A 13,703-nucleotide genomic window follows, 5' to 3' on the forward strand; every position below is an offset into this window, starting at 1 on the left:
TTCTTTAGTGTTCTCTATGCTCATGGTGTTCATCAACAAGGACTATCCAAAACATTAAATCCTCTTGCCCTGTTTCTCCCCATTACATCTCCCCGTAGCCCTCTCGTCCTTCTTTTTCCCCTGCTCCTCTCTTCATCTGCCCCTCAAAAATGTACTTGGAAATAGAGCATGAAAGAAGAGCCTTTAGGGGATTGTGTGACCTAGGTGTGTTTCTGGCCATTGCACGTATTAACTGATGAGGGGGATTAAGAAAAAGTAACCAAAATGCTCTAATCTTCCTTATCTATTTCTGTGATGGGTACTTTAATCTCTTTGGCCTTTGCACTACAGATGGAAGAAACAAACATGGCTTGAACATGGAGGGGGAAAAAAAACGACAAAACTAGGACGATTAAAGTGGCGGTGTTGATATTAATTGCCTCCTCTCATTTCAAAGAGAGATTTCTGTGTTGTGTCCCCAGAGAGCCTTAATGGACAGGCTTTCCAGCCATATGTTTTGTGTTGGCCGTCAGCAGGTGGGTGTCCTTTGTTTAAGTAGACCTGCAGGGATGCTGGCTTCTGAGGCCTGGAGTAAAGCCCTGCTGCGGCCCTGTGGAGCCTGGGGTGTCAAGAGTCCCCATGCTGTGGGAAGTGCTGGGTGACTGAGGAGGAGTCAGGCCCTGAACCCTGTCTGAATGTGGGACATTGTTGATGAGGAAATCATGGGGAGGAGGGCCAAATCTTCCCAAAATTCTTTACTACTTCTTAAATCCTTCAATTTCTACCTGTTTCTTCATACTTGTATCTAATATGTAGTGACATTGTGTTTCTTGACCATTCTTCCCTCCTTCTCCTTCTCTCTCGTCATTCTTGCTGTTAATATTGTCTTGCATTGAGTCAAAAATCTGAGGCTTAATTGGAAGTCCAGCTGTGAGCCCAAAAGATTTGTCTGAAGAATGTAGAAAAGGGATATCCGGAGTCGTTTTGAAGGAAGCTTCTGCTATTCTAAAGTAAAAAAAGTGTTACTGATCAAGAAAAAAGAAGGTGCCGAGGCTAAATTCTTCATTGGAAAACGTGCTCACTGGAGGAAAAAGAAAATTAACATTTTGTCTCCGTTGAGTATTCATCTGTTTTGGAGCCATCTTGTCACTCATGTTAAAACAAACAACAAGTTCTCATTGATGTAGGTTTTTTCATTAAATTAGAAAGTCAATTTCTAAAATTTCAGTGAGAAATACTCCAGTGGGAATCTCCTAAATGATTCTTTAAAAGCCCAAAACATTAAAAGAAAATCCACCCCCTACTCCCCAAGCACTTGAGCTAGTAAAGCTGAACCAGACGTGAAGCCGGACAAAGGGTCTGTCCTGCAGGTTCTGACTTAGAAGCAGGAAATGACTTGCATTTGGATGGATAAAAAGATTTCCCTTTTTCCGTACTGTGCAGATTAAGCTGTAGGCTGTTCATACCCTTGAAATTTAAGAAAAACTGAACCTTATGCCAGCGGTGATATGCCTATTGCAGTGGGTCAGGGTCTGCTTGGTGGGGAGCCCAGTTGTCTGTGACACAGGAGCAGGGAGGGGTGCAGCCAGAGGCAGTGTTCTCATCAGCTGTCCTAATACAAATTGTTCCTAATTAGGAGTCAGTGCCTTAAAATGAGCACTAGGAGTTACAAACCTGCTTCGTTTCTCTTGATTATTTTGCCCCCCTCCTGTGAAGTTTGCCATCAGTATAGGTTAATGCCAGCTATTGAAATAGGTGAATTTTGCACTGCATGGATTGTCGATCACTAAATTGGTATTTTAGAGAAACTGAATTAATTTGGGGATGTAGTATGGAAGGTGTTCTGGTTTTTGCAGTATAATATTTCAGGTAATTGGTTGCAGGTTCATATGTTCTTGATTTTTTTGATTTAGAACTGTTAGAAACTGAAGTAGAAAAAGTGCTTTATAGCTGCTCTAAAACGTTAACAGTACAGCTTATCAAAGAACTTCCATATTTTCATAACTATTTTAATGATAAAACCTAATTCCTTTTCTTTATAAATTAAGCTAAGGCATCACCAAATTGTAGGCAAAATGTTACCGCTTATGTTGAGTAACTCTAGAAGTTTTTGTTCGATTCGCATATTTTATATGCCATTAGCATATTCTGTGTCTAACATTCTTACATTAATTGGGTTCATCTCTCACGTTGGCTGTTACTTAATATTTGGGTAGTTCATGATGTATTTTTAATAACAATTTTTCCTTTTTAACATGGAGGTTGGTAAAATAAAATTCAGGAAGCATAGAAACACCAGGGCATTAATGACTCTAGAAAGACTGGTAAGTGTTGGATTTCTTCTTAGGACAAGTAAAGTGAGAATGGAATTGATGAAACAGCGCATTGCTTTGGGAGGTAATTACAGCGATGCTGAGCTGGCAAATCCAATCACCATTTGAGTATAAAGCATTAACTGAAGTGATGGATGAGGCTATGGGTGGAGAGAATTAATCTAATTGAGGAAGTGATGAGTAGAAGATAGCCAGGCTTTCATGACCCCTGATGAAAGCAGTTTGCTAGCTGTGCGGGCTACCTATATGTCTTAAGTGAATGTTGAGCTTGTTTCAGGACGTTAATGGCATTAAACTTGCCCATTTAGTAGAAGGTTGACTTCGAGAGAAATTTTTTGACCTCAAAAAACAGAGCCATTGGCTGCCGTGTTTTCCTGAAGTAATACACAAAATTTTTAAGTTGTCGCTTTCAGTGACTGAAACGTGTGAGAGAAAGGTTCCCTGTATACATTCGTGTAGTCATCAACTCAAGAAACCCTTCTGCTATGTCTACGAGATGTTCTGAGAAATTCTTATGACATCGTGATATATACTACCCCATTTCAAACACTGTACTATTTATAATGCATGAAAAAAATGGGAAGTGAGAAATCTACAGCTGGGTTTTTCAACACATACTGTCACACCAGCATGAGTATGTTCTGGGGGCTGCATAGCTGGATATCCCTCCATATCCAGCAGTTCCTGCTCTGTTTTACCTTTCAGTGATATTTGTGGTTTGTACTAGAAATAAGAGCTCAGCATTGGGGTGGTTTGTAGAAATTTAAGAATTCCACCTCTTGGGAGCTTGTGCTATTAACAGCACAGTGTAATAAAGCATTTTCTGTAGTAAGTACTTTTTTCCCTTTGCCTTCTAACAAAGGCTACACACTTTGAATACATGGATGAAACACCAAAGCATATAGGGTTTTGTTTTTTTCCTGACAGAAGAGGGTTCTAATCTTGAATGCAAATGTTTTGGCTTTCGTTACATGATGACAAACTGTTTCTTCACATGGGATCCCTATTTTGATCACTGCTGAGGTAAAAAAAACCAAAACATTCAAATTGTGATGTGAGTGAAGAAAAGGTTAAAACAGTAAAATGTTGACCTGGAGAACTGGACCTATGCTTGTTTCTGCCATGAAAGTCTTCTGCTAGGCTTGGCATGCTGTAGCCACCATAAAAAGCTTGGTACAAAAGGTGCCCCTTTTTCATCTCTGCATCAGTAGACATAATCTGCTCTGCAGAAGTCCTGGCCTCTTGCAGCTGCTGCTGGTGGCAGCTGATTTAAAAAGTTTAAGATGGCACATTCGCTGAAGAATGTTATTCGATGTCTTAAATTGAACACCCAAAGGTATTCCACGCTTTGGCATTTTTTTGTTTGCTTTCCCAGTTGTAAAACAAAGTTATTCTTCCAGTTTTACCATGTTGTTATTATTGTGTGAGGGTACCAAGATGATGAATTCCACAAACAAGGCAAGGACTTGGTTTGGAACGAAGTTCACACTGTCTGCCTCAGATAAGCTGTAGGATAAGCAGGTTGGACAAAGAGACACTGAATAGTCCATTCTGGGTATGACAGAGGTTTTGTGGCAACAAACATGTTCCACATTTTTCTGCTGATTCTCCAGCTGGCTGAAATAGGGCTGCGCAGGTGACCTTCACGCTGCCCTCTTTCATCACATTCAGTCTTAATGCATTTCTGATGTCAGGATTTTGAGTTTGAGTTTAATATTTATTCAGTGTCATCAGGTTCACAGAGCCTGTTTTTCTGTGTTTGCAGATGTTTACTTTTCTAGTTTTTAAGCTTCTCTTTAGCGAAAATAATCAAAGTGAGAAAGAATATGGGTTAAATACATTGTTACTCTGTCCTTCTCTAAAAATGACAGACTTCTTGCTGAATCCTCCCTCTTCCAAAGAAAACTGTCAGAACAGTAACACCAGCAAAGGCTTTGTTCCGGAGAGAAAACCAGGTCAATTTTGAAAAAGTGTTCTTGCCTATCAGTCAACAGGTACCTTCTGCGAATGCACAAGATCAAATGTTAGATGCTACCTCATACACCCAACTTTTTAAGTAGATCAGCTGTGGAAAGAAATGTCTATACCTTCTTGTTTAATTATGGGGAAAAAGATAAATGTATCTGTCAGAGGCATTAGGGCAAGGAATGTGTGTTTGATTTTTATAAATGTTCTATTTAAAAATTAGATTAAAAAGTGTTTGTGCAACTTCTCTTGTTTTCTGTCAAAGTTAATGAAACCAGGCACATTTTTGGTATTGCTTTGTATAAAAGGTTAAAAAAAAGGAGACAGACCGTCTGAAGCACATAATTCAGTTGCTTGATAAGGTCTTAAGAACTCAAAAGCAACCTATGTGACAATTCTTGAAATAGCTTATTTTGATTTTTTTTTTCTATTGCGAACTGTGAAAATAAACAACCCCTTCAGTAAAGGAAAACAAAAAGGAAAAGTATTAGAAGTGACAGAATGAATGTCTGAAAAACGCTAGGCAATATGAATTGTTCATCCTGACTTGCTGTGCAATGGAAGGTGCTCATCTGAGTTCTTAAAAGGTTAACTGCCTCTTAATAGGTGTTTATATGTGTCCAAATATCACATTATTTCTTGCTGTTGTGAGATACCTGACTTAATAACCTAGTATAATCCAATCCTAATGAAAATAACCAAGGTAGTTTTTAAGCAGTTTGTGCTTTTGTGGTCACTTTACAGACAGACCAGAAACATTATTGCTGAGGTACCTTGTGGGTCAGACTTTCAATTCTGTAAATCACTGTAATTTTCCGGACTTCGATGCCAATAAGCCATTTAAAAGATCAGTTACATAGACTGGAGGTCTGGCATAACCCGTTTCTTTCCTGGCTCTGTGTCTAATCTTGCAACTGCAGTGCATTTTCATTCTTGCCCTATTGCCTGTTCCCACCTCCCCCATATTTCAGGAACATAGACCTTTTTGGTATAACTCCCTACTCCTAGACTTTCGAGGTGAATGCTGAAATCTTCATTTCACACGTGGTTTTGACTTCCTTTCCTCTCTTCTACCCCATGCAAAATTACTTTGGTAGTTCTTGTTTAAATTTATTACCTAGATACTCAGTTTCACATAGTGGGTATACTCAATTTAGTCTTGAAGTCGGCTAGTGTACCAAAGCCAATGTTAAATAACAGTAGGTACAGTGAGGAGAGTGCTTATGTGCCAAAGTGCAGTGTTGGCTTAGTTTTTAGCTTTAAGTAGTTCCTGTCTTGATTCATACATTTAATTAGCAACAGTATTCAGAGGAGTGCGGTGGTGGGATCAAACCCAGTTCCTGAGAAATCTTATCCTTTGGTCAGAAGAACTTTTTCTAGCATGCAAGGTTTTGAAAAACATTAGGTGGAAAATACTCAGGCCTCTGATGTAGAGGTTTGTTGAGGGAGAATTTAGTTCCTTGCCTATTAGCTTTCTGATTTGCTTTTAACCAAAAGCCTGGTAATTAGGCCATCTCAAATGCACTCATCTTGTTGTTTGGATTCCAAGTATGTATCCTACACTTGTAATTTGCGTTGTGTTTCTGTTTTGCGTTTTCTTTAAAGGCATTAACTCCTAAGGCATGTAGAGGTTCACAGTTGAATCTGTGAACCATTTCCACTCCCCCAGTTAAAGAACTTTGTGCTCTGGAGTTTTCCTGGGCATGGGGATTAATATGTACTTGTGCTCGTCATTAATTTTCTGCTGGAAGCAAAACTAGACCCAGGCTGAATACTTGACAATTCAGTCCCATCACATGTTTCCTGGAGTTTGTTTTGGGGGAGCTGTAGAGGATATAGAAGAGTGGCGTTTGTTGTGCTTTTGGGAACCTGAAGCACAAGATGCTGGAAAATGGGATGATGGCACCTGCAGTAGTAAAGGTTATGTATGGTTGCATAAATTGCCATCAGCTTGGCCTCTTAGGCTGAAAGAGCACGGGCTGCAAGTTACATGCAGCAATTGCTTCTCCAGTCTAAAGCCAACACACATGGCCTTGCTCTCTGTAGGCAGATGGCGGCTTGTTGCTACTGCTGATTCAGCTCCTCTCCTGGAATTAACTTTCCCCTAGCTATTTGCACAGGCTTGGTTGCTGGTAAAAACCACAGTCCAGATGGAATCTATTTGCAATAAAATATAGTTGCAAAGTGTAGTGAATGCTAGTCTTTCACAGAATCACAGAATTTTCAGAGTTGGAAGGGACCTCTAGAGATCATCTAGTCCAACTTCCACGTATTAAAATATCTGTCTTGAACACCTTTTCATTCTTTTTCACCCACTGATGGAGTATATGTTTTTGTTTCAAGTTACTTGGCAAAGTCATGGTTTAAATGCATTGTTGCACGCATGTGAGCCACTTCCCCAAAATAGTAATTAGTCCATAGTTATTTGTTATCCTAAATTGAAAGTTTTGCTGAGTTTTTGTCTGAAATTATAGTTACAGACAGAAACCTTTTCGTAAAATGTAGCTTATGCTACATAGGGCTACTTATGCCCCATGAGTTCTGAAATACTGTTAGAAAGAAAACTCATTGTTCTGGTCATCTGTGTTCTGCCTCTGTCCTCGTTGCAGGTTATTGGAATACAGAAAGGAAATTTTAATTTACTAACATTTTCTTATGTTTTGAACAGCAAGAAGTAGTGTAGTTCTTCCCCTTTCCTTTCCTTTACCTTTCCTTCAGTTTTGTCTTCACAAAGTAACAGACTGATGCACTCTTCTGAGCAAAGAGAATAAATAATCCATTGGTGGCAGCTTTTACTGCAGTTGATGGATTGAGAAAAGGAAATTATTAGATATACGTTACAGATCCATGGTTTAAACATTGCTGGTAACGATGTACTTAGGTGCATACTAGCAGGAGCTGTGTAGTGGTATGTGTTTTAAAACCAGAAATATGCCCGTTGGAGTGGTCGATATGTTTCTGTGGGGTTCAATGGAACCAATTACCGCTTTAAGGCTGCCTGGAACCGCAGTGTGTCTGCAGAAATAAAGCTGAAACCACCAAACTTCAAATGCCCCATTTCACCACACAGGAGCATAATTGATTTGTATTAATGAGCCAGTGTGCTACTTGGACACTCAAGGGAAGCATCATTTCCATGTTCGGGAAAATGGATTTTAATATCCCATATGTGAAGAGGTGGAAGCGGAAGGTTCAAAGCCATGATGACCTCTGTGTCCACCATGAAAAGAAAGCACCAGCCCTCCTTACCAAAAGTCTCCACTGACAGGAGATTGAGATACACTAATGGGTGGGTGTGTGGTGGTGGTGTGTTTTCATGGCTGCATTCAAGCCTAACAATTTACCTCCATTGCTTACTGCTGAACTGTTAAATTCAGATGATAATACGACTTTACAAATCTATGAACTTACCAGTGTATAAAGTAATTTTTTTGAGCAGCCTTTGAAAAATCCTGTCACAGGCACCACTAAACTAAAGCGACATGTCAACAATTTCTTGTAAATGAGACACTGCAGTCTGTGGTGCTAATAAAACCCTGGCTGGGACGGCGTCAAGGGAGTATACAGAAAAAGCTGTCAAGGTATCATGGTTGCAGGAGAAGCAAGACTGACTCATACTTGTTTACCGAAGAAGGTAAAATGTAATAATAATGCCAGGAAGTAAGCACACCCGGTATTATTATTAAATAAAACTCCAAGACTTCTGAGAAAAATATCAGTATCCACATTCATTTGGTAGTAAACCTTTGTTTAAAAATTATGGATTTAAACTGATTACTGTGATGAAAGGTGTGCAAAAGTTAGTCATGCTGTCTGGGAAACAGCACCGTGGTGGTGCTAATTGAGACATGCGAATGGTACCAGAGCATTTAGCATGACAGGGAGAAACAGCTCTATGCACTGCAGAGGGTTTTGTTCCTGTTTGAAAAATTGATGCTTTATTCCAAATGTTGAAGTACAAGTTCATTCCCTTCTCTATTGTTCTCTATCGTCCCTCTCGCATGCATGCTCTTTGAAGAAGAGCCAGCATGATAACAGTGGTTAAATCCAAGGAAACAAAGCTAAGCATAATTTTTCGTGTTTCTTACATGACGTAGTACGTTTTCTAATACTAAAAATATGTGAAGTCCACCTACTGGCTTTGACAGAAGCATGTCAATATGTAGCATCATTTATATTAAACCTGTGTCTTCAAGCATGAGGCTCCAAATCCCCTGATTACTGACAAATAATAGGGGACCCCCTCCTTCCCTGTGGCCCCTGGCTCCTGAGGAGTGCTCCTTAGGGGCTCCATGGGTTTTTTTGTTGTTTTTTTTTTTTTTTTTTCTTTTTCTTCATGTCTGTAGACGGTGTGGCCTCTGAGAAAGTGTGGTCATCTTCTGTTTGCACTGCTCAGCGTGGTTACTGTGATTGACCCTTAGGAGCGCAGGACTTAGTGGGTAGCCTTGATATCTAATGTAAAGCTGTTGCTGTCGTTACTTTTAGGGCTCGCTGGGGTACATCCCTGCCTGTTGTGTATTTGTGCTGTTTGGTCTGTGATACTGTGCAGTATAGCTGAGCACGATTAAACCACCAGAATAATGCCAGACCAGTTAGTTTCTGGTATTTGGCTTCGTTCAAGGAGAAACTTGTTAAGAGAGCATAAAGCACTTCATCTCTCCATCCTTTTCTCTTTGGAAGACAGCACTAATAGGGGAAGAGAATAATTCATCTTTGTATAAATAAAAAAAAAAAGTAGACGGTTGGGAAAATACTTTGAGGAAGCCTGGAGTGCTTCTTTAGAACCTGAGTGTAGCTTCACACTTCTGTAGAATGGGAGTTTTTGCTTTACACTTCTGTACAATGAGAGTTTTTAAAGCCTGTTAAATAGGGTAATGACCTTCTAAGGCCCGATTTCAGGCATCTTAATTTTTTAAGTACATAATAAGGCTCTTAATTCCATTTAGGTATCTAAATCTGAGGTAAAACCACTTCTGTTTTCAGTGTTCCTTTTTCTTGAAACTTACAATACAATTTTTTTTAAAAAAAAAAGATTGGCCTTGATGCTGAAAATTTCCCAGCAAAATGCTATGGACTGACATAGCTGAGTTGATTGCTTTTGTGTAGCTAAAAACAGATGGATATTGGATGCCCACATACAAATTATTTTTGAAGTGGCTTTCCATGTGACTAATTTACTTTCCTTTGATTGTTTCAATAGGTTGTTTTTGTTGTCCTTTTTTAACTTTATGAGCTTGCCGGTATCTGAAAGTGATCATTCATATGAAAGGAAGAGGAAAAATAATTGCACTTTTTTAAACGCATGCTGTGTTTTAGCTTAGGTGGAGAGAAAGACAGAGAGCAGCTTGCTTTAATGTTGAAAGGCATATGGTGTCTGATGCTCTTGATCAAAATCTGCACGTCTTATACTCAGCATGCCTAGTTTAAATGTCTGTAGCTAGCCCATACTGGAAGCACCTTAACCTGGAGATCAGAAACAGATACTGGACTTATCCACCCCAATCTTGCAGTTTAAAGGTGATAGTGTCCATATAGCATTTATTTCATGCTCATAAAAAGGTGAAATACTTCAAGGTCAGAAAAATAAAACCAGAAGAAACCTATTGTTCAGAAAGAAGTTACTGAAAACAAAGTAGAAAATTTTGGACATACTACAATTAAAATGGCAGAGGAAAACCACACAGTGGAGGTGGTGAAATTTCTAAGCCAGTTCTTTGAAATCAAGACATTAAGAGAAGAATCCAGTGGTTTTGTGCCCCTTTTTCAGTCTTTCTCCCATGTAAATGGAAACGGGTCATCCCTTATTCAGACTCCTCCGCAAGTTAGACGTTACCACATCCATTTGTATAACCTACCTGGGCTTGAAAGCTTCATAATTACTTGAAGTCTCTCTTGTGTTTCTGGAGGCTAAATATTTTAGGGAGAAAGGAACAGGAGCTTTATTCTTGTTTGTGTAGAGACTTAACTTTCTTGTAGTAGAGTCAGGCTTGCAGCATACAAGATTTTTATCAGTAAATTTTTTAGTTTATTAATATCCTATTAATAAAGATTGTACTGTTCTCCTGTTTGCTCTGAGTTCACTTTCAAAGTTGTAGTAGGCAACCTATTATGAAATGAAATATTACAGGCTTGATCTCTGGAGGTGAAGGAGAAAAGTTGCTAATTTCACATAAAAAGGCTGTTCAAGCATATGCAATGTCATGAAAAAGATGCAAAAACCACTTGAGTATGAAGATGACAAAAAGTCACTGCATGTTTGAATATTTAAAGATCATTTAGTCATTAGTCGTGAATTTCGAGTGGCAGATCAGATTAACAAACCTGAGACCTTGCCACAGCTGGGCATTGAGCTAGGAAGCCTTCCAAAAGCAACAGTAGCAGTAGCTGAGTGTATTCTTTTTGGCCTATTGCCTGTGTATCATTCAGAATTCAGAGTGATCCCAGAAAATTCTTGACATATTAAGCCACCAAATGCATTTGATAGTCAACTGCAGTATTCCCTCCTATTATCCAAGACTGATTAAATCCTGAGAATTTTAGGCATCTGTATGAATTTAAAGCAGTATGATGGATAACAACATTTAACCCAATAGTTTGGGGTTTCTTTGTGAGCGTAGGGGTGTTTGTGTTGCCATCCAAATACACATTGATACCATGGATCTTTTGTGGATCTCTTACGTATTGGCTGTACAGCGGTGTCAGTACTGCTGAGCATCTGAGCTCGGCTGCACACGTTGGCTGAGATGGCACCTCATCAGCAAAACCATGTCGTCTTCACCTCTCCATCAGTGCTGCTGTCACACAGAAGAGTAAAATTGGGTCCTCTCCTTCTCTGGATGCTAGATCCTGAAAGGCAATGTCGTGGCTGTTATCTGCTTTGAGGTGCCAGAAGGAGATAAAACCTCGAAGGTAAAAGCTAGCAACAGTCACCTGAAGCACAAGTTCAGCATCTTGTGTGCTGACTGTGTCTGTCCTGTCCTTTGTGAAAAGAGACAGCTCTGTGTGCTCTCCTTGTAGAAGTGGCTTTTCTGTTCACACAACACTACTTTAACAACAGAACAAAAAACTGAGCGGTCAGTGTAGACAATTCCAGGTCAGTTCAACACTTGGTAGGTAGTCCTCTCTGAACAGCATTCAAGGTAGTCCATAGTGAGCCTCTGGGTAAGATGTCGCCCAAGTGAGAAAATCCCAAGGAACTCTCTCATTTCCATGTCCATGGGAACTGAGTGCATTTTGAGCTAATCTGAGCTTCTTTCAAAATAAAAATTGATTTGTTGACGGCAGCATGGAGCAAGCATTTTTGGAGTGTTACTCAGCTGTCAAAATACAGTATTGCTGATGGGATTTCTTTTTTCTTCCCTGTGCAAAAGGAGGAGCTCCAGTCTGGCATCTTGCTAGTTCTCTCACTGCATTGCTAATGTTGACTTTTTGGGGTTTTTTTAGCTTTTTCTGATTTCTTACTTGTTGGGACATTCCAGGGACCCTGATTCTTTCTTTTTTTATTTAAAGAGGAGGGAGGAAAATGGAGAAACAGGTAACTTACTGTGCTTATAGAGTTTCTGAATAAAATATTCTCTCTTGTTATCTTGAAATCATTTTGTAGCTGACACATTCTTACAATTTTTTTCTTTTAGTGATGATAAGGTAGTAGAAGAACAAGCAGAGGAAGATGAGGAACTAACTGTTGTGGAAGATGAAGATGCTGATGACGATGATGATGATGGTGATGAAATTGAAGAAGAGACAGAGGAAGAGTATGAGGAAGCAACTGAAAGAACTACCAGTATTGCAACCACTACCACCACAACTACAGAGTCTGTGGAAGAGGTTGTCAGAGGTAAATTCATGGGCGTTTAGCTTGGGGCTGGAAAACTGATACTGCTGCTTTGCATGTTTGCCCTTTATGACAAAAAAATGTTCCAAACAGCAAAATATCCTAAGTTGCAGCATTGTTATGCTTTGGTTTCTGTAATTTGCGCATTGAATCCCCTCCCCTTCCCCTTTCCCATTACAAATGCTCTTTGGAGATATCTGTCAATGAAGTGTGGTCGTTGTGTATGATGTGGATGGAAGCAGAAAGGTTGTTTTTATTTTAAAGTAACTAATTTGACTGCCATATGTAGCAAATGACACAGGAGAGGTATGTCTGTGGGTTGTGACGTGCGTGTGTTGCAGAAGGATAGGGAGTGTCAGTTCCAAGCAGGAGTTAGCACTAGCTGGTTTGGTCTCTTACATTAGCAGCAGTGATGAGTCTTTGTGCGATTTCCGTTAGATACCTGTTTCTGATATTTCTCCATGAACTAGTAATTCAGTAAAAATAGGTGAATTTAGAAATAACTATGCAGAAAAGCGAACCTAACTAATGAGAATTGGGGTGGAGGGGAATAGGAATGCATTGCCCAAGAAAGCAAACATGGAGTGAGGAAGAACTCTTCACTTCTAAAATTTGGTTTTATGATTCTTTGTGGTTATTAACATAACTGCATTTTAAGCTTTAAACTTTACCCTAATCCATGGACAACATAGCAACATAAAAATTTCAAATGCCACATTTCTCCTACTATACATAGTTGAATGAATTATCCTTATATTTCTTTTTTAATAAATACAATTCCATATGCTGTAAATATGTGTAAGATAGATGCTGATTTTTCTGCAGTGCTTACAACTTTACCAAAGTGCTAGAGATGGTGGCAGAAAATGAGATTAAAGGCTAGAGTTGAAAAGAAAGGAGTTGGGACTTGCAGGAGGCAGAGGCAAAATGGCAGTGATCGGGGCAGTCGTGAAATGAGGCAGAAGACATCTGGCCTGGTTCCTTTCCCTTCTGGTTTCCCACTCTGTGCCCCTGCGCATGTTTGGGACTGAAGTGCCAGCAGAGTCCCCCGTTTCGCACGTGACAGCATCCTTTGCTCCTGAACCATGGCACTGCTGTTTGGCAGAACAGGTAGGGAGCAGAGGGCTGCCGGAAAGGAAAGCAGAGTTTACTACTTTTAGGTTTTTCTGTTTGGTCTACGTCCAGATAAGCTCGCTAATCACAAGCGCTAATGCTTCGCTGAAATCACTTGCGAATGTTTCTTTCTAAGGCTGGCAGCACAGCCTGGTGCGTTTCTGTCTTATATAACTGCGTTGAGTGTTTTGCTCAGTTATTGGAGAGCCAGTTCAGTGAGGAGGGGGCGGAAGGAGATTAAGTTTAAATCTTTAAACCAATTAAATATATTTCCATATGTGAGCTTTCACCACCTGGGGATAAAACACCCTGTTCTCACTGGTAAATGAATACTGAGAGAGAAAAGGAGGGGGGGGGGAAGTACACTTGACTTTAATGGGATTTTGGATGAGTGGAAATGAGGACAAATTAGGTAGAACGTGTTTCTTTACTGAGGTTGACATTTCAAAGAGGTTAAAATGTTTAGCTTTCAGGAAAGT

The 13,703-nt window shown here is 39.7% G+C and overlaps 1 protein-coding gene across 6 annotated transcripts in view; it reads left to right on the plus strand.

Moving 5' to 3' along the window:
- Nucleotides 1-13,703, plus strand: part of APP (amyloid beta (A4) precursor protein) — a 188,062-nt gene that overhangs the window by 72,927 nt on the left and 101,432 nt on the right. For all 6 annotated transcript variants that reach the window (XM_009894907.1, XM_009894905.1, XM_009894906.1 and 3 more), the window contains exon 5: nt 11,912-12,114. In XM_009894907.1, coding sequence (XP_009893209.1) covers nt 11,912-12,114 — 203 coding nt within the window. The remainder of the gene's footprint in view (nt 1-11,911; nt 12,115-13,703) is intronic.

The sequence above is a fragment of the Charadrius vociferus genome, unplaced genomic scaffold (genome assembly GCF_000708025.1).
Source record: "Charadrius vociferus isolate BGI_N301 unplaced genomic scaffold, ASM70802v2 scaffold201, whole genome shotgun sequence".
Classification (NCBI taxonomy): Eukaryota; Metazoa; Chordata; class Aves; order Charadriiformes; family Charadriidae; genus Charadrius; species Charadrius vociferus.